At 38.0% G+C, this 25,328-nt stretch overlaps 1 protein-coding gene across 1 annotated transcript in view; it reads right to left on the reverse strand.

Annotated features, from left to right (window-relative positions):
- Window positions 1-25,328, reverse strand: part of LOC136147908 (alcohol dehydrogenase 1-like) — a 195,885-nt gene that overhangs the window by 32,309 nt on the left and 138,248 nt on the right. Inside the window, exon 1 of the mRNA XM_065907251.1 lies at window positions 15,544-15,687. Within this exon, the coding sequence (XP_065763323.1) occupies window positions 15,544-15,682 (139 nt within the window). The 5' untranslated portion in view covers window positions 15,683-15,687. Of the gene's footprint in view, window positions 1-15,543 lie in introns of the transcript that reaches the window.

Raw genomic sequence — 25,328 nt, forward strand, 5'->3', positions numbered from 1 at the left:
CCTGGTGGGCACCAGTCCACAGGGTCACAAAGAGTTGGACGTGAATGAGCAACTGAGCATGCATGCACCTGTGCTCACATAGCTGTTGTGTGTGTGTGTGTGTGTGTGTGTGTGTGTGTGTGTACACACTCAAATAGAAAAAGAGGATAGAGCAGACAAAACTGTGGTGCCTATCCCATGCCTTGGATACTGGTGTCACTCTTGGGTATAGTCTTCCATGATCTTCAAGAAGAAAATTTACATAAAGATCAACTTTTTGATAATTACAAATTTTACTTCTACTGAAATCTATTTGCCAAGATTAACTTTAAAATAGCAGAGATGGCTGTGTGATCATGTGCCACTATAACCTTAAAAGCTAATGGATGGATTGACTATATGGAATTGTGGTATTTACATAATTTTATTAATCTTATGAATCAATTCAAACTTATAATCACCTTTCATTTCCTCTTTTTGCTCAACTAACAATATTCTCATGCTTCCTCTTTGATGGTAGAGAGAGTATACCTTCTTTTCAGGTATGTTACTGTATGCTTACATGTTATTGCAGAAAAACAAATTCCCTTTTGGTAGATAGATTGGATGGAAGTAGTTGGTTTATTTTCAGAGGAAGACTTTTAACATTTTTGTGGCACAAGAATATTCACAGTGTGTATTACCTGACAGGAAAGTATAGGCATAAAAATGGTGACTTGTCCGCACACTACACAGCTATTCCTGGGCATGCCTGAGTGTTTCAGTGTTTCATTCTCTATACAATGAACTAACAATGCCAGATGAGTCCAAGTGGTTGTGGTTTTGCTGATGATACAGGTTCATCCAGCAAAACAATTTGAACAATGTAACTTCTGAGTGCTCGGGTCACATGTTCCACATGGACACCAGTGAACATGGGGGAATGTGCCCAGCCAACATCTTCAAGTTCAGAGCACCTCATGCTTCCACTGGGCTCATCAGCACCTGAAATCAATGAGGAGAAAATTTCCCAGGAGAAGGATTGGCTCAAGTCTCTGAACTTCAAATTCTCATCCATCAAAGGCTGGTGGAGAAGATTAGTTTGGGCACTGGTTTTGCATTTCAGGCAACCAAACTATTCAATGCTACTGATTATTGGTTTTAGAAACAGAGGAAGGGTACCAGATATCAAGTGTGACTACACATTGAATTAGTGTTATGTAGCTATATATTTTTAAAAATATGAATGCTCTTTTTGAACACTACTTATAAGAACTTTATCAAGTGCTTCTTATAATGTCTCCTATGTAACCATCCAAACAGCAAAAATTGAGTTTTATACATTAAAAACTAGTATTTTAAATCACTAACACATTTTCCATAACATCTCAGATATTAGCTGTGTAAAAGTATCTTATTAGACACCAAGGCAAAATCTGAAGATCATTCTACCTAATTACATATTACCTGCAACATAAATCTGAAAATAAACCCTGGGATTACCAATGAAAAACTAATCTCAGAGAGTAAGACCAGCAAGATGGCTGAATAGGAAGTCTTAGTCCTCCTTTCCCCGCAGAAACACCAATTTAGTAATGATATAATCTAGTAGCTGAGATGGTAAAGAATCTGCTTGCAATGCAGGAGACTTGGGTTCAATTCGTGGGTCAAGAAGATACCCTGAAGAAGGAAATGGCAACCCACTCCAGTATTCTTGCCTGGAGAATTCCATGGACAGAAAAGCCTGTTGGGCTATAGTCCCTGGGGTCAGACACAACTAACACTTGCACTTTCACATAAACCCAAACATCTTTATGTGAATTCAAGTTTCCAGTTAAGAAGTTGCAGTACCACAAGCAAACACAAAATCAAGAACAGCTGCACTGAAAAGGGTAAGAAAAGTAACATCACTTAACCTGTATCAGCTCCACCCCCAAGCTAACATAGCTCAGTATCAAGGGAGAAAGGCCCCAACCTGCAACTTTTGTTTTGGTAGAAAAGAGAGAGTGAACCCTTCTTTTCAGAGTCAACACCACATTTTCAGAGCCCTGGTTTCTGTCTTGCCCCTCTTTTCACTGTTGGCAGAGCTGTTGGCAGAACCACCATAGGTTGGAGGCCCAGAGGCAGCTGAGCACAATAGAAAATTGGAAGGCCTAGTTGGCACAGTTTTGCCTATCTGGGATAAACATCTCACCCTGAGACTTCTCTGGGAGGGTGGGAAAGAGATGAGAGGAACATGCCTCCTACATTTTCGATTTTCTGAGAGCTGCCTGAAGGACTAATTTCTGTCTCTCCTCACCTCTCAATCAGGGGGCAGATGAATCAGCACAATGTGTCGATCTGGGGCTCTGCAGAGACACTGGAAAAGTGGCAGGCAGCTTAAAGCACCAGTATAACTTTGCTCAGGCTTCCCTGGTGGCTTAGATGGTAAAGAATCTGCCTGCAATGCAGGAGACCCAGGTTCAGTCCCCGGGTTGGGAGGATCCCCTAGAGAAGGGAATGACAACCCACTCCAGTATTCTTGTGTGGAGAATTCAATGGACAGAAGAGCTTGGCGGGCTACAGTCCATAGGGTCACAAAGGGTTAGACACAATTGAGTGACTAACACTTTGATTTCACAACTTTGCTCAATGGAGAGAAGGTGCACAACCAGAAACTTCTTCCTCAGGAGGAAGGGAAAGGAGTGGAGTGTGCCACCCTCATACCAAATTTTCTGAGAGTAGCCTGCCAGATGGACCAATTTCTGTCTCTTCTCACTCAGTGAGAGAGAAGGTGAGGAACAGAGTGTGCATCTAGAAGTAGGCATTTCAGAGGAGGGTCCACGACTGTAAACTCTCTGGCCTGACTCAGGGCCCTGATAGGGGAGCTGCCTGGTGGACCAGGGAGAACAGGGTGGCTTGCTACTGCTGAATCAGAGAACCTGCAGAGCTACACAGACAACAGAGGAAACAAGATACAACAAGCTCCTGAAAAAAGAAACTGGAAAATCCGCCTAATTAGCACTTTACATACACAAGTTCAAAGAAAACACATCCACAGAAAAGGCTTGAAGGAAAATAAAAACTTTCTCAGATAAACAAAAAACTGATGGAATTTACTGCCAGGACACCTGCCTTGCAGGACATGCTAAAAGAAATTCTTCTGAAAGAAGGAAAATTATATAGGTCTAGCTCAGATCTGTATAAAGAAAAGAGCAAAAGAGAATGAAGAAGTAAAGGAAAAGTAAAATCTTTCATTTTACTTTTTCTAAAATGAAATAGCAGATAATAGTTTGTTCAAAACAATAGTAGAAAAAATGTATTCAATTATGTGTGTTTGTATATATACATTGTATGCTTATGTATAAGAGAAATAAATGACAGCAATGATACAAGGGAAACGAGGGAAGAATTAGGATCATTTGGTTATTACAAGGTACTCACTACCCATGAATCAGTATAATGTCATTTTTAAATGGATTTGTATTAGCTGTAAATGTATATTGCGAACACTAGGGCAACTACTAAAAAAATAAGTAGGACTGTTAAGCTCAGAAAAGAGATTTGTCTGGGAGTGACATCAGTTAGATGACATCAGTTAGAATAGAACATTTTAACCATCATCCTCCCACAGAACACTGATTTTGGCGGCCACTCAGGGTTGAGACTACCTTTGTGGTAGTCTGAGTCCAGCAAAGAAGTTCCAGCACATTTTTGGAGCAAAAAATCCTAAGAACAGACACGTTGAAGAGGGGAAATAGAACATTTCACTTTGTCTGCATTACTCTTCCCTTGAGGCAGCACGGTTTGCTGCTAGGAGAGACCCTGTGACAGACAACTTCTCTTAAAGGGGAAAGCGAGAGCGTGGGAGTGAGTGTCTGTCCAGTTTCCCCAACATGTGAGACAGTTCCCAAGAGGCCCAGTTCTCTCTCACCTAACTCAGATTACTGAAGTAGTCTGCAAAGTGGAAGGACTGGGAGAGGCTGGAACACAGCAGCCAGGGCTGAGGTCATCAAAGAAACTCTACTAAACACTTCACTGTTCTTTCTACTAACCGTTTCATGGACTCCGTCATGAATTCTACTGATGAGCCACTGGGGTGCCTCATCTATGAACCCCAGCTGACCCACTGTCATCCCCAACACTCCAAATTCCTCACTGAGACCCTTTCCCCGCTCCGTCCATCCATGGCCAGAAAGAGCAAGCCTCTGCAGACAGCTAATGAGCAAGTGCAGAAAGCCGCCCTAACTGCAAGATGGATTGAAACATGAGCAGTTTGGGGCACTGTCCTTGGGAAACAAATGAGGGGCCCTCCACACCTGGTCTGGTTTTGCAGGATTGAGAGAAGGGATACAATCTTAAGAATGCCCCTCTCCCAAGAGGGAACAAGAAGTGCGTAGCTGGTGCATCTATGGAGAGGTCTGAGAAAGCCTCAGAATCCCTAGCTGGACTAACAGGTGAATCAAAGCCTGCTTGTAAAGAGTGGAGGAGGTTACTGCTTCTCTGAATGTGAAAACAACAATACAAGACTTTGGAGAACATGAAAAACCAAGAGAACATGACATTACTAAAGGAACACAATAATTTTTCAGTAGAGAACCTCAAAGAAATGGAGATATGCAAATTGCCTGACAAAAAACTTATTGGAGATATGCAAATTGCCTGACAAAAAACTTATTATTTGAAGGAAGCTCAGCGAGTTATAAGGGAACACAGTTAGAGATAATTCAATCCAACTCAAAAGAGTGAAGAAAGCTTATGTGAATTATGGGACACCATCAGGCAAAATAGTATTTCATTAAGATAGTATCATAAAGAGAACAGAGAAAGAAAGAGGAAGAAAGTATAATTAAAGAAATAATGGCTAAAAAATTCCCAAATCTGAAGAGAGATATGGACATCCGTATACCTGAAGGTGCCCAAACAAATTCAATCAAAAGAGGATTTCATTTGGACATCCCTGGAGGTCCAGTGGTTAAGACTCTGTGCTTCCAAAGCAGGGAGCATGGGTTCAATGCTTGGTCAGGGAACAAAGATCCCACATGTTTTGCAATGTGGCCAAAATATATAAACAAAATTTTTTAATTAAAAAATAATTTTTAAAAAGAGGATTTCATTGAAACACACTATAAAAAAACATCAAAAATCAAAGAATTTTGAAATTTTAAAAAAGAGAGAAAAAATTCATCTCATATGTGAAAACCTTATAAGGCTATCAACAGAAACCTTGCAGGTCAAGAGAGAATAGAATGGTATATTCATAGTGCTCAATTCTGAAAAATTGACCAACCAAGAATACTTTGCTACAAAAACTGTCCTTCTGAAATGAAGAAGAAATAAAGAGATAAAGACATAAAAGATCTGAGGGAGTTTAATCATCACTAGACCAGGCTTATGAGAAAAACTAAAGTTCTTCAAGCATAATGAAATGATGCTAATTAATAACATAAAAACTTTTGCAAATATAAAACAAATTCATAAAGGTAAGTGTATAGTCAAATTCAGAATATTCTAATACCATAAAAGTGGTGTGTAAATCACTTTAATATAAATATTAAAAGAAAAAAGTACTAAAAATGAATCTAGCTATAATAATTTATTAATGAATGTGCAATATAAAAAAGAGACATTAAAAACAAAATGTGGCAGTAGGGGAAAGAAACAGGTAGAAATGTTGCCTTTTATTAAAACAAAATGTATTTTATGTAATATTCATGGTAACCACAAAGCAAAAACCTATAATAAGTACACAAGAAAAAACATAATCAAAGCACATAACTGCAGAAAATTATCAAATACGAAAGGAAGAAAAGAGAGAAAGAAAGGAACTAGGAGTTACAAAACAGCCAGAAAACAATAAGATGACTATAGTAAATCCTCACCTATCAATAATTAAATATAAATGATTGTATTCTCCAACAAAAAGATACAGATTTGACAATGGATTTTAAAAGGAAAAAAAAAGGGCAGGACCCAACTATATGCTCTCTACAAGAGACTCACTTTAGCTCCAAGGACACACAGAGGCTGAAAGTACAGGTGTGGGAAAGATATTCCATGAAAATAGAAAGCAAAAGAGAAGAAAAGTAGCTATATTTACATATATTAGACAAAATAGACTCTAAGTCAAAAAATGTGACAGAAGAAAAAGAAGATCATTAAATAATTATGAAGGGGTCAATTCATCAAGAGGATATAACAACTGTAAATATACATGAACCTAACATCAAAGGACTGATGCTGAAGCTGAAACTCCAATACTTTGGCCACCTCATGTGAAGAGTTGACTCATTGGAAAAGACCCTGATGCTGGGAGGGATTGGGAGGAGAAGGGGATGACAGAGGATGAGATGGCTAGATGGCATCACCGACTCGATGGACATGGGTTTGAGTAAACTGCGGGAGTTGGTGTTGGACAGGGAGGCCTGGCATGCTGCGATTTGTGGGGTCACAAAGAGTCGGACACGACTGAGTGACTGAACTGAACTGAACTGAACATCAAAGGATGCTAAATATATTAAGCAAATTTTAACAGAGCTGAGCAGAAATAGGCAACAGTGCAATATAGGGAATTTCAACACTTCACATTGAACCATGGACAGACCAACCAGATAGAAAATCAATATGGAAACAATGGTCTTTAACAACAACTTAGACCAAGTAAACATACCCAGAATTTTCCATCAAATGGCAGCAGAATATACACTTCTCTCAAGTCAAGTGCACATGGAAGTTCTCCAGGATATACCATATTCTCAGTCACAAAACAAATATTAATAAATTTTAAAAGATTTCTGAAATCATATATAGTATCTTTTGTAATCACAGCAGTATGAAACTAGAAATCAATAACACAAGGAAAGCTAGAAAAAGCACAAATCTATGGAAATCAGGAACACACTCCTTAACAACCAACGGCTTTTTTAATGCAAAACTTTTATTTCTCCTTTATTACATTTTCCCCTCTACTATACAAGATCTGAAATTTTACTTAAGAGCAGCATTTTTCTTTTTATCATCAGTAATCAGTCATATGGGTCTTCCCTGGTGGCTCAGTGGTAAAGAATCCACCTGCCAATACTGGAGATGCAGGTTCAGTCTTGGGTCAGGAAGATCTCCTGCATAAGGAAATGACAACCCACTCCAGTATTCTTGCCCATAGACAGAGGATCCTGGTAGGCTACAGTCCATGGGTTTGCAGAACAGCCAGATGTGACTTAGCGGCTAAACAACAACAATCAGTCATACAAAATATAAGGGAAAAAAACATTAATCCCCTCCTCATTGTTACACTAGAATGTTTGAAATAAAGAAATCTGGTATATGCATTCAATGAAATACTAGGAAATCTTATAAAGGAAGGAAATCTTGTCATATGTGATAACTTGGATAAACCTGAAGGACATTATTCTAAGTGGAAACAAGTCAGTCACAGACAACTGTATGATTCCCCTTTTATGAGGTATCTAAGGTAGTCAAACTCATAGAAGCAGAAAATGGACTAGCAGTTGCCAGGGACTATGGAAAGGGGAAACAGGGAGTTGCTGTTGAATGTGTATAAAGTTTCAATTACGAAAGATGAAAAGGGTCTAGGAGTCTACAATATTGTGCCTGTTAACAACAATGTGTGGTACACTTCAACAATTACTAAGAGGACAGATCTTATGTCATTTTTTCGATATATTAAAAAAAATCATTTGGAAAAAGCATGAATTAATCCCAGACTTCCACTTCTGGTCAAGAATGAGTAACTGAAATGAGATTTACCCTCCCATCTGAAAAAACTGGAAAAAAAAAAAAAATGCATGTATGATATTTGCATATAAAATACAAATGTGTATAATGTATACATATACATGTATTAGATATATAATGTATATATCTTTCAAATCTGTATATGACAATGGTTTTAAGACACAGAACATGAGGCAATGAAAGGGTATTTGGAAAGGAAACAGAAGAATTGAGCCCTACAATTAATTGCCCTAGTTTATTGTCTATGATTCATACATTTGTGATGAATTGATTTTTGACAAGGGTGCCAGGACCATTCAGGTGGTAAAGAATTTGTTTTCAACAAATAATGCTGACATGATGATACTCACATACAAAAAAATAAAGTTGGATCCCTATCTCACCTCATATGACCCATTCTGAATCAAAATGGATCAAGGACCTAAATGTAAGAGCTGTAACTATAAAAACTCTTTGCAGAAAATAATAATTCATTTCAATAATATTGGTATAGGGGCCTCAATGGGGATTCTCTAATGGCTCAGATGGTAAGGAACCTGCCTGCAGTGCCTGAGACTCAGGTCTGATCCCTGGGTCAGGGACCCCATTCCAGTATTCCTGCCTGGAGAATTCCATGGTAAGAGAAGCCTGGCAGGCTACAGTTCATGGGGTCCCAAAGAGTTGGACATTACAAGAAAATGCAATGTAAATTTTTTATGCAAACATGTTTGAAACACTTGCTGATTAATGATTTACTGAGAAAAAATAAATTACAAGCATACTTCAGAGATATTGCAGGTCTGGTTCCAGAGAATACTAATAAAGTAAATCACAGAAATTTTTTGGTTTCCCAGTACATATAAAAGTTATGTTTACATTATATTTTAGTCTATTGAGTATATAACAGCATATGGCTAAAAAAATGTACAATATCTTTTTAAAAAAATACTTTATTGCTAAAAAATGGAAATCATCATCTGAGCCTTCAGCAAGTCTTAACATTTTTGCAATAATAACATCAAAGATCATTGATCACAGATTATCATAACAATTGTAATAATAATGAAAAACTTTCACATATTGCAAGAATTATCAAAATGTGACAGAGATATAAAGTAAGCAAATGCTGCTATAAGAATATCACTTATAATCTAGCTTAGCTACAAGATTGCCACAAACCTTCAATCTGTGAAAAACGCAATATCTGCAAAGCTCAATAAAGCAAAGTGCAATGAAATGAGGTATGTTGTTCCTGTTTTTAAGTAATTAAGTTGTGTCTGACTTTTTGCAACCCCATGGACGGCAGCACGCCAGGCTTCCCTGTCCTTCACTGTCTGCCAACGTTTGCTCAAACTCATGTCCATTTAGACAGTGGTGCTCTCTAACCATCTCATCCTCTGCTGCCCTCTTCTCCTTTTGCTTTCAATTCTTCCCAGCACCAGGGTCTTTTCCAGTGAATTGGCTCTTCACATCATGTGGCCAAAATATTGGCACTTCAGCTTCAGCATCAGAACTTCCAATGAATATCCCAGGTTGATTTCCTTTAGGATTGACTGGTTTGATCTCCTTGAAGCGGAAGGGACTCTCAGATCTTCTCCAGTACCACAATTTGAAAGCATCAATTCTGCAGCCCTCAGTCTTCTTTAAGGTCCAACTCTCTCATCCCCACATGACTACTGGAAAGATCATAGCTTTGACTGTACGGACCTTTGTCAGCAAAGTGATGTCTCTGCTTTCTAAAACACTGTCTAGATTTGTCATAACTTCAGTTCATTTCTTAATCCAACTAACAGATATATGATGGTTCAGTTCATTGCATTAGTCTTTATGTATACCCTTGGGATATACTGGATATTGCATCTTTTAAAAGAGCAAGAGAAAAAACAGAATGAATAAATAAATGCATTCAGTGGGAATCACTTGAAGGACTTTTCCCCCTTTTTATGTCAGAATGTTGTTGGAAGCCAGGCTTAGAAGGCTCATGGTAGAAGGATATAACTGAATGTATGCCTTGAGAAAATTAAACCGGCAACAGAGAGAAAGATGATTGGAATGAGAAGTGGCCAATAACACAAGACACATTGTTAATCTATTATAGTAGTCTAAGGGATAAATAATTAAATAGAGTACCTGTACTGGAGTGGAGACAAGAGGATGGAAGCAGAAATTATTGAAAAAGTAGAACAAGCAGGGAACAAATGAAATTATATGAAAAGCAGCAGAAAGGGAGGAGTTTGAAGTGACACTAAGGTACTGAGCCTCCCTGACTAAAAAGAAGAAAAAAAAGAAAAGAAAAGAAATAGAAAATGAATAGGTTAATAAGTGAAAGGCTACATGACAGTATAAACAAAATGTCTGCTATCTTACTGAGAAAAAACAAAATACATATCTAGAGTGGTTTTGTTCTGTCCCATCTTCTTAACTCCCCAAATAGCTTCAATTTGTTAAAATGTGCTTTTTACTTCCAATGTTAATTAATTTTCTAATTATCTCTCCTGAAGTTTCCAATGTTAAAATTAAAGCTGACAGGGAAAGCTACCTGGGAAAAAGTCTTCAGTTCTCAGCTGTGGCAGTCGGTTGTGAGAGGAATATTCTATCAATGTGGCAAAGCCAATTTGGGGAATCAACTGGGAATTTTCATAAAATAAAGTTTCACTATTAATTCCATGGCTAAATAATTTCCCTTGCTGCTAATTAATATGCTCTTGCTTTGATAGAAAGCAAGATCCTACTCTTCAAGGATCTAATATAATTGAAAGCTGACTCAAGCAGCTTTAAACAGATTAAAAAATAAACCTAGAGTAAAAGGCATCACTATTAACAACCGTAGGGATAGAAACTCTCTGTTCAGGCCTAGAGGATTTTTCTTTAGAGTGTGGTATGCCTATTAAACGCCTATGGTCAGTAAATAGAGATGGTAACTCTCTGCCCTGTGATCTCATTTGTCTCAACACTTCTTGTAACATTATTAAAACATCTAGAGAATAAAACTTGGTCAGATTTGACTGTGGACTGCTAATGATATACAAATAATTTATAGTATTTTTTTACACCATTCCTTTCTGTGTCCAAGTCCCTGATCCTATGATTTCAACTATCTTAATTATCTAAGACTGGCTCAGATGGTAAAGAGGCTGCCTGTAGTGCAGGAGACCCAGGTTCAAAACCTGGGTCAAGAAGATCTCCTGGAGATGAAATGGCAATCCACTCCAGTATCCTTACCTGGAAAATTCCATGAACAGAGGAGCCTGGCAGGCTACAGTCCATGGGATTGCAAAGAGTCAGACATGACTGAGTGGCTTTTTCTTTCTTTCTTGTTCTTCCTTCCTTCCTTCCTTCCTTCTTTCTTTCTTTCCATGAAACATAATTCACAAGTTATATGTTGTGATCCACATAGCCAAATGCTTTAGAGTAATCAATGAAGCAGAAGTAGATATTTTTCTGGAATTCCCTTGCTTTTTCTATGATCCAACAGATATTGGTAGTTTGATCTTTGGTTCCTCTGCCTTTTCTAAAACCAGCTTTTACATATGGAAGTTCTTAGTTCATATACTGTTGAAGCCTAGTTTGAAGGATTTTGAGCATTATCTTCCTGGCATGTGAAATGAGTGCAATTGTCAGGTAGTTTGAACATTCTTTGTCATTGCCCTTCTTTGGGATTGGAATGAAAACTGACCTTTTCCACTGTGGCCTGTGGCCACTGCTGAGTTTTTCACATTTGCTGGCATATTGAGTGCAGCACTTTCACAGCATCATCTTTTAGGATTTGGAATAGCTCACCTTGAATTCCATCATCTCCACTAGCCTTGTTTGTAGTGATCCTTCCTAAGTCCCACTGGATTTCACACTGCAGGAAATGTGACTCTAGATAAGTGACCACACCATCGTGGTTATCTCAATCATTAAGACCTTTTTGTATAGTTCTTGTATTCTTGCCACCTCTTCCTAATATCTTCTGCTTCTATTAGGTCCATACCATTTCTGTCCTTTATTGTGCCCATCTTTGCATGAAATGTTCCCTTGGTATCTCAATTTTCTTGAAGAGATCCCTAGTCTTTCCCATTCTATTGTTTTCCTCTATTTCTTTGCATTGATCACTGAGGAAGTCTTTCTTATCTCTCTCTCCTTGCTACTCTTTGGAACTCTGCATTCAGATGGGTATAACTTTCCTTTTCTCCTTTGCCTTTCACTTCTCTTCTCTCCTCTGCTCTTTGTAAGGCCTCCTGAGATAACCATTTTGTCTTTATTTTCCTTGGGTATGGTTTTGATCACTGCCGCCTGTATCATATTTTGAAACTCCTTCCATAGTTCTTCAGGCACTCTGTCTATCAGAACTAAACCCTTCAATCTATTTGCCACTTTTACTGTATAATCATAAGGGATTTGATTTAGGTCATACCTGAATGGTCTAGGAGTTTTCCCTGCTTCTTTCAATTTAAGTCTGAATTTTGCAATAAGGGGTTCATGATCTAAGCCACAGTCAGCTCCCGGTCTTGTTTTTGCTGACTGTATAGAGTTTCTCCATTTTCAGCTGCAAAGACTATAATCAATCTGATTTCAGTGTTGACCATCTGGGATGTCCATGTGTGGAGCTGTCTCTTGTGCTGTTGGAAGAGAGTGCTTGCTATGACCCGTGTTCTCTTGGCAAAACTCTGTGAGCCTTTGCCCTGCTTCATTTTGTACTCCAAGGCCAATCTTGCCTGTTACTCCAGGTATCTCTTGACTTCCTACTTTTTCATTCCAGTCCTCTATGATGAAAAGAACATCTTTTTTTGGCATTAGTTCTTGAAGGTCTTGTAGGTCTTCATAGAACCATTCAGCTTCTTCAGCATTAATGGTTGGGGCACAGACTTGGATTATTGTGACACTGAATGCTTTGCTTTGGAAATGAACCAATATCATTTTGTCATTTTTGAGATTGTACTCAAGTAGTGTGATAGAAGTAATAAATATAAACTGTACTTTCCTTATTGGTAGGATTTCACACTTCCATTTCTGAAGACAGGATTGTGCTAAGTGCCCAGAGCAATGCAGAAACCACTCCTGACCCTTTTGGTCCCTTCTTCTTGTACCTGATCTACCTATTACTTCCCCAATCTTTTCCTATTTTCTATCATGTCTTTTCATTTTTCATTCTTATTATTGCTTTTTCTTGAAAAATATGACATCTTATCTTAGAATATGAATTTTAATATGAGAGAACTAAATACTAATTATCTTACTTCCATCATTTCATTTTAAAATTATAAATGTAACCAATAGAACTACAAATAATAATAAGTTTTAAGGAAGAGGAAGAAAGGTAGAGTTGGCTGTTACTTATGCAATGTATTAATATATTTTGTTTAAAATTGATAAATAAGGCATAGGCATATAACCTCATTCCATGGAGTAATTACCAAAAGATCTAAAAACAGGAAATTTTAAGTGTGAACACCTCTGTTTAATGAAGTTGGGAACGATAAATTGTTTTCTCATTATAGGTCCTTATAAGCATTTACATTTCTTAATCAAAAATGGAAAATAAGGTAAAAATGGGAAGTCAAACTGTCTAAAACCCCAGACAGAAGGGTTCTATTCATTAGCTCAGAGGCAGATCCCAGTAACTCTGGGTGGTTTAATGCTGGTGATCTTGCCAAACTACATTCTGAAACACTGATTTATGTATAATCTCATTTGCATAGGCTATATACCTTTTGTATAAATAATGTGTAGATAGATTCCACAGACAGATAGTGGTATGGAATGGAAAAGAATAGAAAAGAAAGTGTTCTGAAAGGATGTTTACTCAAAAGTTAATAGTGTCTATGCTATCATTGTGAAGTTTCAACGAATTCTTACCTTCATAATTATATGATTATGTAATGTTTTTAAGCAATAATTATGCATAATTTTCCAAAAACCAATGATGTAATGTTTAACTGTTTAAAATTCTTCCCTGAAAAAAGTAAGCTTAAACAAAAAGAACAGATTGAAAATTTTAAATGAAAGTATGGAGGCAGAAAGACAAAATGGTAAATTAAAAAACAAGATAAGATAAATGAGTTTTAAAATAAACGCAGTTCTCCATCAGAGATGGAGAGACACTGTCTTATTTCTACCATTTTTACTCATCATTGTTTCCATCAACACAGAAAGTATCTGAGGAACAGTAGGCAATCAGTAAATACCTATTACAGACTGACTGGCAAGGTTGAGAAAGCTTGCTCTAGATACTTCTGTTTCTAAAACCAGATGACATGTATTATTTGGCAACCTGAGCCACTGAATACCCATTTTGCAGCTTGACTTAGGTTTCTGTCCTAACACAATTCTTTTCTAAATTTTTGTTCCTTATTTCATGTTCTTTCCGGCTACCTTTCACCAATCTTTGCCATTCTTTCTAAACTGTTCTCTTCTCTCAGCATAACTTACATTATTGTTCATTATGTGAACCAGATCATGGCATCTGGTCCCATCACTCCATGGCAAAGAGATGGAAAAACGATTAAAACAGTGACAGACTTTATTTTCTTGGGATCCAAAATCAATGCAGATGGTGACTACAGTCATGAAATTAAAAGACGCTTATTCCTTGGATGAAAAACTATGACCAAACTATTCAGCACACTAAAAAGCAGAGATATTACTTTGCCAACAAAGGTCCATCTAGTCAAAGCTATGGTTTCTCCAGTAGTCACATATGGATGTGACAGTTGGAATATAAAGAAAGCTGAGTGCTGAAGAATTGATGCTTTTGAACTGTTGTGTTGGAGAACTCTTGAGAGTTCCTGGACTGCTAGGAGATCAAACCAGTTAATCCTAAAGGAAATCAGTCCTGAATATTCATTGGAAGACTGATGCTGAAGCTGAAACTCCAATACTTTGGCCACCTGATGCAAAAAAGTGACTCATTGAAAAAGACCCTGATGCTGGAAAGTTTGAAGGCAGGAGGAGAAGGGGATGACAGAGAATGTTATGGTTGGATGGCATCTCCAACAAAATGGACATGAGTTTGAGTAAATTCCAGGAGTTGGTGATGGACAGGGAAGCCTGGCATGCTGCAGTCCATGGGGTCCCAAAGAGTTAGACACAACTGAGTGACTGAACTGAACTCACACACACACACACACACATGTTTTTATAGGCCACTCTATGCAGCTTGTAAGATCTTTGTTCCCCAGTCAGGCTTTGAACCCAGGCAGTTGACAGGACAGCATGGAGTCCTAACCACTGGACTGCTAGGGAATTCTTATAGTGTAGTATTGTGTGTGTGTCAACTGTATTTCAATAAAAAAGGAAACAGTGAATTCTTCTACAGCTATGTCAGAATAAATTAACTTGTCAGATTATAAAATTTCCCTTTCTGCTGACAAATAATTCATTAGAAAAAAGTTTTTACTGACATATATTTGATCAACAAAACTGTGTATAAGTTTATATTGCTTTGATACATTTATATTGCATATGATTGAGATTTTCACATTAGCTAACCCTTCTATTGTGTCATGTAATTATAATTTCTTTTAGTTTCAGTAACAATTAAAATCTAGTCACTTGGCAAGTTTAATGTTTATAATATAGTTTTATTGTCTGTTTGGGAAAAAAAAAAAAAAAAGAAGCAGATCCTGTTGCTAAAGAGATTATGATCTATTTAGAAGTACACTGGTCCTATCTCAACTAGTTACTTGGCTCAGGCACTGCCACTCTGGATTGCTAGTGCTGACAGCGGAGAAACTGTGTGACCCTTGGAATCACTGGATACATTTACTACCACGATATGTGATTAGGTAAAACAATTTAGAGGCAAACCAACTTATTTCTCCTGTAAATATGCTAAGGCATTTTGGTGGTGGGCTGTTTGCGCAGAGGTTTTTGTGGCCCATTTCCTACCTGGTTTCACTGAGCTCACTCCTTCGCCAACACTCTCCACAATTCCAGCTCCTTCATGGCCTGGGATGAAGGGATACTTCACTGGGATTATTCCTTTTATAGCATGATCATCAGAACCACAGATCCCTGTAGATGTCATATGGGTAGGAATTAAGTGGCCAAGGATAAATTAGTTTGGACTTTTTCTTTTCTCTGAGACTTATTATGAATAATTTTTTTACATGAATGACCACATTTGATCCCTATAATAGTACTCAGAGAAACACAGGGCAGGTCTAATTACCCCTAATTTGAGATGTGGAAAGGGAGACTCGAAGACTAAAATGACTCACCAACTCTCATGGTGCATGTTCAGATCTGTAAATAAATTAGGTCTTTTGAAATCTACTCTGTACACCCTATGTCATCAACTAGTTTGCAATATTAGAGTCTATTCTATCCAATGTAGGATTTTTGACCATATATCCATAGCACCACCATTGAGAAACCAAAAATTTTAGCCCAATATTGTGGAATGTTTTCCCAATCCTCTGGGAAAATTGATTTTAAACTAGCATATTGAAAACATTAAGTTAGTAATGTAAAATGAGTTTAACTGCTGCAAGGTTTAATTGGCACTGAGAAGTTTTAAAGCTTCTCAGTTAGTAGCCTAAGTTTTCTTGTCTGTGGATAGACTCAATCCACTCATATTGATCATAGAAATGAAACATTTCCTGTAGCATAGCCACTGTATTGCTGCTCTGCCTGGAATTCAGCCAGAAAGCATACAGGCTGGGATATTGACTAGCTGTTTCACTATCAGTAGTGGGAGTGCTGGAACACTGGGAACAACTTTGATACATGAAATAAGATTTCCTTACACTTGCCTTCACAAGTACAAGTTCAAAGATTTGAATTTACCTTAATACGGACTTCCCCAGCCTTTGGTGGCTCAACCTCCACTTTCTCAAATGAAAGAGAAGAGTTCATTTTCCAGGCAATGGCTGCCAGGCATGTGATTGTCTGTTGACACAAGGACAATAAGATGACATCATTTAGCGATAACATCTAACTTTTAATTATACAAATGACACTAACTTGCTGTAATTTGTACCAATAAGAAAATCACACAGAAAAGAAAAAAGATCACTGCAATTTCAGACATAAGCTGGTAAAATTTTAGCGTATTTCTTTTGAGTCTCTTAAAATAATTTTTATATAGTAGAGATCATGTCATATAAGCAGTTTTGCATTTTAGGGTTGGTTTTTGTTTTTTTTTTTTTTTTTTTGACAGTGAAAGCCACCATATCTTTTTTCATTTATTTTTATTAGTTGGAGGCTAATTATTTTACAATATTGTAGTGGTTTTTGTCATACATTGATATGAATCAGCCATGGAGTTACATGTATTCCCCATCCCGATCCCCCCTCCCACCTCCCTCTCCACCCGATTCCTCTGGGTCTTCCCAGTGCACCAGGTCCGAGCACTTGTCTCATGCATTCAACCTGGGCTGGTGATCTGTTTCACTATAGATAATATACATGGTGTTCTCTCGAAACATCCCACCCTCACCTTCTCCCACAGAGTTCAAGAGTCTGTTCTGTACGTCTGTGTCTCTTTCTCTGTTTTGCATATAGGGTTATCATTACCATCTTTCTAAATTCCATATATATGTGTTAGTATGCTGTAATGTTCTTTATCTTTCTGGCTTACTTCACTCTGTATAATGGGCTCCAGTTTCAGCCATCTCATTAGAACTGATTCAAATGAATTCTTTTTAACGGCTGAGTAATATTCCATGGTGTATATGTACCACAGCTTCCTTATCCATTCGTCTGCTGATGGGCATCTAGGTTGCTTCCATGTCCTGGCTATTATAAACAGTGCTGCGATGAACATTGGGGTGCACGTGTCTCTTTCAGATCTGGTTTCCTCGGTGTGTATGCCCAGAAGTGGGATTGCTGGGTCAGTTCTATTTCCAGTTTTTAAAGAAATCTCCACACTGTTCTCCATAGCGGCTGTACTAGTTTGCATTCCCACCAACAGTGTAAGAGGGTTCCCTTTTCTCCACACCCTCTCCAGCATTTATTGCTTATAGACTTTTGGAGAGCAGCCATCCTGACTGGCATGTAATGGTACCTCATTGCGGTTTTGATTTGCATTTCTCTGATAATGAGTGATGTTGAACATTTTTTCATGTGTTTGTTAGCCATCTGTATGTCTTCTTTGGAGAAATGTCTGTTTAGTTCTTTGGCCCATTTTTTGATTGGGTCATTTATTTTTCTCGAATTGAGCTTCAGGAGTTGCTTGTATATTTTTGAGATTAATCTTTTGTCTGTTGCTTCGTTTGCCATTATTTTCTCCCAATCTGAGGGCTGTCTTTTCACCTTGCTTATAGTTTCCTTTGTTATGCAAAAGCTTCATTAGGTCCCATTTGTTTATTTTTGCTTTTACTTCCAATATTCTGGGAGGTGGGTCATAGAGGATCCTGCTGTGATTCATGTCGGAGAGTGTTTTGCCTATGTTCTCCTCTAGGAGTTTTATAGTTTCTGGTCTTACATCTAGATCTTTAATCCATTTTGAGTTTATTTTTGTGTATGGTGTTAGAAAGTGTTCTAGTTTCATTCTTTTACACGTGGTTGACCAGTTTTCCCAGCACCACTTGTTAAAGAGGTTGTCTTTTTTCCATTGTATATCCTTGCCTCCTTTGTCGAAGATAAGGTGTCCATAGGTTCATGGATTTATCTCTGGGGAAAGCCACCATATATTGAACATTTACTATTTGCTTATTCTAAAATGTTTTCTCTTGATTTCAAAATGCTTTATAATTTTAAATAGCTATTTTATATTTCATCATTTGAATATGTCCACATATTCTTAATCAGCAACTACCTTAATCAAAACAATTTTTTCCATTGATCTGAATATTATAATGTATATTGTTTATAACTTTGACTTGCCTGGTTTCCTTAAGTAAGAATTACTAGGGGAAAGAATAGAGACATGGTTAGAGTGAAACTGATTTCTAAATAACTCTACAGAAAGTTTGAATGATTTGGCACAACTCCTAGGACTATAAAGCAAAATCTATGTCATCATTTTTCCTACTCTCATTAGCATTGACTGTAGTCATTAAAAACAAAGTGACTGTCAGAAAAAGCTAGCTATTTCTTTTTATTAGTATTTTTCAATATTAAGAATGTTGAAATTTTTTATGTTTATGTTAGTCATACATATTTTTTTGTGTGTGGAATGTTTGGTCCTATATTTTGCATAAGTATACACTTGCATCTTGGTATTTTTTTTACTAATCATTTGATCTGTTTACACATAAAAGGAGTGACTGGCAGTCTACTAACTTGTCATATATGATTTTTCCTCCTTGATTTTTTACCTTTATTTTTATGAAGCTATATATTCATATATACATGCATAACATACATATTAACATTTTGATTCATAAAAATATGTTTTCCTTTATTATTTGGTCCATTTCTGTGCTTTGAGAATTCTCTCCATTCTTGTTGTCGTTCAGTCACTCAGTCGTGTTGGGTTCTTTGCGACCCTGTGAACGGCAGCACGCCAGGCTTCCCTGTCCTTCACTTTCTCTCCATATAGAGACCAAATAAACATTTGTCACCCTCTTTCTAGATTTTTATAGTTTGATTTAAATGTTTAACTCTTAAATCTACCTCAAATTATTTTGTGTAATATAAATTTATAGAATCTAAATGAATTGTCTCAGCATGAACTCCTGATGAATTTTTCTTTCATTTATACTTAAATTAGCACCTTTACTATATAAGTTCTTCAATTTACAAGTTTCTTTTTGGAAACATAAATGTATCTTACTGTCTATTCTTGCACTGACACCTCAGTGAATAACTTTTTGATATTTTTTATATCTGGTGGTATTAGAGTCCTTCATAACTTTATTGGTGTTTCATTTGCAAGTTTACTGCACTAGTAACTGTAAGACATTATGAGCTGAGTAAATTATGTCTTCAAGAAACTTAGAAATCAATCGAGGAGATAATACATGTCTTGTAACACAAAGAGAAGGGGAAATGCCACAAAAGAAGTTCAAATAAAAGCAAGTAAAATTATATACTTTATGGAAAACGTCTCCTATTTCAGAAGTGATACACACTCAAGGCAAAAACTTGGAAAACTCAGATAAGTGTAAAGGAGGGAAAACTTCAAGCCCAGTACCCAACTATCAGCATTTTTAAGATTTTATAAACAGATTAGCTGAAGCATTTTTAAAAAAAATTTTATTGGAGAATAATTGCTTTACGACATCGTGCTGGCTTCTGTCAAACATCAACATGAGTCAGCCACAAGTATACATATGTCCCTCCCTGCTGAACGTCCCTCTCATCTCCCACCCCATCTCATACCGGTCAGGATGGCCATAATAAGAAATCTGCAAACAATAAATGCTGTTGAGGATGTGGAGAAAATGAAGCATTGTTTTTAAGAGTATGACACTGGAAGGAACATAATGTCTAACACTAGGGAACTGATTAAATAAATAAATAAAAGCAGCATAATTATTTCCTTGGAATAAATTTCTTTTTTAAATGATAGGCACATTTTTAAGGCATTTAGTACAACATTATCAAACTATCACCCAGCAAGTTTCTATCAGTTTACTTTCCTAACAGTGGTGCATGAGCTTCCATGGGTGGGAAAACATTGAGTAATATCCATAGAAATCTTTGATAACCTGCTTGGAGAAAGTGTCTTAATTTAGTTCCAATGTGTACTTTTTCATTTCAGTTCAGTTCAGTCAGTCAGTCATGTCCTACTCTTTGCAACCCCATGGCCTGCAGCACACCAGGCCTCTCCGTCCATCACCAACAGTGATTTAAAGATGTGGAAAGGGAGACTTGAAGACTTAAAATGACTCACTCACTCTCATGGTGCATGTTCAGACCCGGAAATAAACTAGGCCTTTTCAAATCTACTCTGTACACCCTATGTCATCAACTAGTTTCTTGCTCAAACTCATGTCCATTGAGTCAGTGATGACATCCAACCATCTCACCCTCTGCAGTCCCCTTCTCCTCCCACATTGAATCTTTCCCAGCATCAGAGTCTTCTCATGAGAGACTCAGCTCTTCCCATCAGGTGGCCAAACTATTGAATATTCAGCTTCAGCATCAGCCCTTCCAATGAATATTCAAGACTGATCTCCTTTAGGATGGACTGGTTGGATCTCCTTGCAGTCCAAAGGACTCTCAAGAGTCTTCTCCAATACCACAGTCCAAAAGCATCAGTTCTTCAGTTCTCAGTTTTCTTTATAGTCCAACTCTCACATCCATTCATGACCAGTGGAAAAACCATAACTCTGACTAGACAGACCTTTGTTGGCAAAGCAATGTATCCCTGCTTATTTAACTTTTATGCAAAGTACATCATGAGAAACACTGGGCTGCATGAAGCACAAGCTGGAATCAAGATTGCCAGGAAAAATATCAATAACCTCAGATATGCAGATGACACCACCCTTATGGAAGAAAGTGAAGAGGAACTAAAAAGCCTCTTGATGAAAGTGAAAGAGGAGAGTGAAAAAGTTGGCTTAAAGCTCAACATTCAGAAAACTAAGATCATGGCATCTGGTCCCATCACTTCATGGCAAACAGATGGGGAAACAGTGGAAACAGTGGGTGGCTTTATTTTTGGGGCTTCAAAATCACTGTAGATGGTGATCGCAGCCATGAAATTAAAAGACGCTTGCTCCTTGGAAGGAAAGTTATGACCAACCTAAATAGCATATTAAAAAGCAGAGACATTACTTTGCCAACAAAGCTCTGTCTAGTCAAGGCTATGGTTTTTCCAGTGGTCATGTATGGATGTGAGAGTTGGACTATAAAGAAAGCTGAGTGCCAAAGAGTTGATGCTTTTGAACTGTGGTGTTGGAGAAGAATCTTGAGAGTCCCTTGGACTACCAGGAGATACAACCAGTTCATCCTAAAGGAGCTCAGTCCTGAGTGTTCATTGGAAGGACTGATGTTGAAGCTGAAACTCCAATACTTTGTCCACCTGATGCGAAGAGCTGACTCATTGGAAAAGACCCTGAGGCTGGGAAAGATTGAGGGCGGGAGGAGACGGGGACAACAGAAGATGAGATGGTTGGATGGCATCACCGACTCAATGGACATGGGTTTGGGTGAACTCCAGGAGTTGGTGATGGACTTGGAGGCCTGGCGTGCTGCGGTTCATGGGGTTGCAAATAGTTGGACACGACTGAGTTACTGAACTGAACTGAACTGAACTACTGTTTAATATGCTGTTTAGATTGATCATAACTTTCCTCCCAAGGAGCTAGCTTCTTTTAATTTCATGGCTGCAGTCACCATCTGCAGTGATTTTGCACATTTTAATAAGGATGATGTAGACCTATTTCAAAAGTAGCACTTTTCTTGCCCAAAGTGTCCATGATGAGTTTTCTGTTTTCCTCGGTGTCTTATAATGCCCCAAAGAATATCAATTCTTTGATTCTGCTCCTGGGGGAACTAGATTGCCTATGTGCTGAGAGTAATTAGAAATAATCAGTAATCACACACCAACATGGGGAAACCAGAGAGGTGAATGGTTGGCAAATATCTGAAAGTGAAGGACAGAAAGGAATATAAGAGAATGATTCAGGAGGGTGTCAACAACAAAGATGCTCTATTAGGGGAGAAGCAGTTTGAAGAGAAGCAATAGGTGAAAAGGCAATGAAGTGATTGTAAAAAAGTGAATAAACTAAGAGAAAGATCAGCTCATAATTAGTTAAGAATTTCTGGAGTATCAATTAATGCCAGGTATTGCTAGATACCAGGTGATACCTGGTATATTGCAGGTGATACAGTATAACACTGGGTCTCCAAGAGACGAAGAGATGGAAAAGCACAAGTAATAATACAAAGTACTATTAAAAAGCTGAGAGATAAGTGATAAAGATGATAGATGACAAAGACAATGTGAGGTCATTATGAATGATGAGAGATGAGATTCAGATGAGACTTGCCGTCCTTGTTACCATCATGGTGAGTATCCCTGCCTGTCACTTGGGAGACTGAGGTTCCCTGGTGGGAAGGAAACAGGCTCTTTTGGGCTTCCCTGATGGCTCAGATGGTAAAGAGTCCACATGCAATGCAGGAAACCTGGGTTCGATACTTTGGAAGATCCCCTGGAGGAGGGCATGGTAACCCACTCCAGTATTCTTGCCTAGAGAATTCCATGAACAGAGGAGCCTGCTGGGATCACATAGAATTGGATATGACTGAGCCACTAATATTTTTTCACTTCAGCTACATTTTGAAGAAGGAATTTATGTAAAATAAAACAGTGGGTAACATAGTCCAAATAGGGGTTAACTCAATCAAGGTAAAGTAAAACTCTGTAATGTGGGCTTGGGGTAAAGATGATGATGGCAAAGCTGCTGCTCCTGTTAATAAGGATGATGACTATCATCATATTTACCTTTTGTTATTTTCCTAATGCAGTGTTTCTCCAAGTCAGACCACATAAGAATCTCTTGAGAAAGATTGTTTAAAATTTATAATTCTGGACCCTATCCCCTTGATATTTGGCTTCTGATAGAGGCAAATATTAGATCAGAAAACACCAAGCGCACTGTTTATTAACTTGCAGTGTAAGAACGTGAGTTCTTGGCTGGTCACTCTGGCGGCTCTGATTCACATCCTTAGACATGGTTTATTCACCGTCCTTCAAAGCTTCCCTCAAGCAAGTCAGTGAAACAGCTTCTTTGATGAAAACCTTTATAGTTCACAGAAACCATGAGGTGTGAGTAATTTAGGTACCAGTAGATGTGAGAGTATGGTTTAAAACTAGATTCAGTAATTACATGTCTCTAGGCTTGGAGCGTTTCTAGCAAAAGAACTCTTTTAACTCCCTAACCATTTGTTCATAACTTTGTTTTCTTTCATAAAAGTTTCATAACTGCCATTTAATTTTCTCAGGGTCTTGTCCTAATAATGCTTCTCTCTTGTTCTCCCTAGGAATTATTGAGGCTTTTATCTGAGAAACTGGGCTAGGGCAGAGAGGGCTGGCTTATACACTCAGGAGAATGCTCTTAGGAGGAATTCCAGGTGCCTATGCTTTATTTAGGGAGCTATCACCCATATAGGCAAGAAGCTATGAGAGTGGAGGTGTTTGAATGGAATTGAAGGGACTTAGTCTTGTTCACTTCTCTCTTTTTAAATAATACCCTGATCTCCAAGCTTTGTGCACCAATGCATCTACTGTTAGAATGTATACATTATTCTTATTCAGCAATGCTTGGGCTGACAGACGTGAAATGAAGTCTGGCATGAACAAGCAGAAGGTCCAGTTTAGGCTTGTCTTTCCCATAGCAATCTTGCTAAAGATCAAAGCAATAGTCATTTTCTCCTACCCTGTTACCTAAATCTAGATCTTTATTGGGCCTAGATCTTTCTGAGCCCTAAGCAAACAGCCAAACAAGGTCAAGGGTAGGACTGCAACTGGGAGCAGAAACTCGGATCAATTCAACTTCAGTAGGATTTTCCCTCTCTGTTACATGAGGCAGTATAGTGCAGTGGTTAAAAGCATGGATGCTAGCACTAGCAGACTTTCATTCCAATCTTAGTTTCATGTCTTACCTGCCTTATGTCAGTAGAAAATCCAACTTCTCTGTCCTTCAGTTTCCCCATAAATAAAATGAAAATGATCATAGTAGCTCCTACTTCATAGGTTTGCTTTAAACATTAAGAGTCAACATGCAACAAATGTTTAGAACTGTGGTGGGCACACAGTATTGCCTTTCTGTAAGTGCTATCCATTATTATTACAGTGTCTCCCAGGATATTATTTCATTTTTTCACCACTGCCTTGCTTTTGTGGAATATGCTACAAAAAAGGCACACATGATTATGAAATCTAACAACTGCAATGAGAGAGCTCAGATTTATCTCTTAAGTCCAAAATTGAAAGAAAGGTTCTTTTCACTTATCTTGGGTCAGGTATTCACACCTAGACCTAGGAAAACTAGCCAGAGTTGTAGGTTGGAAAAGAATTTGGTAGCTATGACCACAGCCATGCTGACATTCCTGAGCAGCTGAGGGTGAACAGAGATCACCAGCAAAAATCACAGTGCAGATTGGTTCCATTGTGAAGTATGATCACCAAGACAAATGAGATGTCAGCATTGCTGGGCAATCCAACTTTTCCCTAACCAACTTGTTGTCCAGTTTCCTGAGATAACTATCCCCCTTTCAATACTTGTACCAAACATCTGACCGTCACCCCCCACATCCCTGCCCATTTTCCTCCATCCCCATTTCTCTCGTGAGAAAGCTTACAATATCCTGAAAAGTCACCCAGTTGCTTCAGGCAAAAACCTTTCCCTCCTTATACCCAATCTACTAAAAGCTCTGCCAGCTCTGTCTCTGATGTATTTCCCTCATTTGTGAGTGTCTAACATCTATATCCCTACAGTTCCTAGAAGAACAGAAGCTTTGAATCTCTTGTTTTTTTCCTCCACCCCAAGTATCTGGAATGGTGCCTGATACATAAGTATTGATTAAATGAATTAAAGTGGATGTTATCAGAGGGGACCTCCCTTGTAGGGAGTGTTACTAGTCATGTAACTAGTGTTACTAGTTACTAGTCATGTGTCTGCATCTCCACCCATCCTATTCTCCTTCCTCGTCTCCTGTCTCCACTTATGAAGCGTGATGTTATCGATGTCTTCTCTCAATGTGGTTTGTCAGCTTTCTAATACACTCTACCACTGAAAAGGAAAGCAGAAACAAACTTTCCATTGCCCTGAATC

This window comes from Muntiacus reevesi, chromosome 16, assembly GCF_963930625.1.
Source record: "Muntiacus reevesi chromosome 16, mMunRee1.1, whole genome shotgun sequence".
In the NCBI taxonomy this organism is placed as follows: Eukaryota; Metazoa; Chordata; class Mammalia; order Artiodactyla; family Cervidae; genus Muntiacus; species Muntiacus reevesi.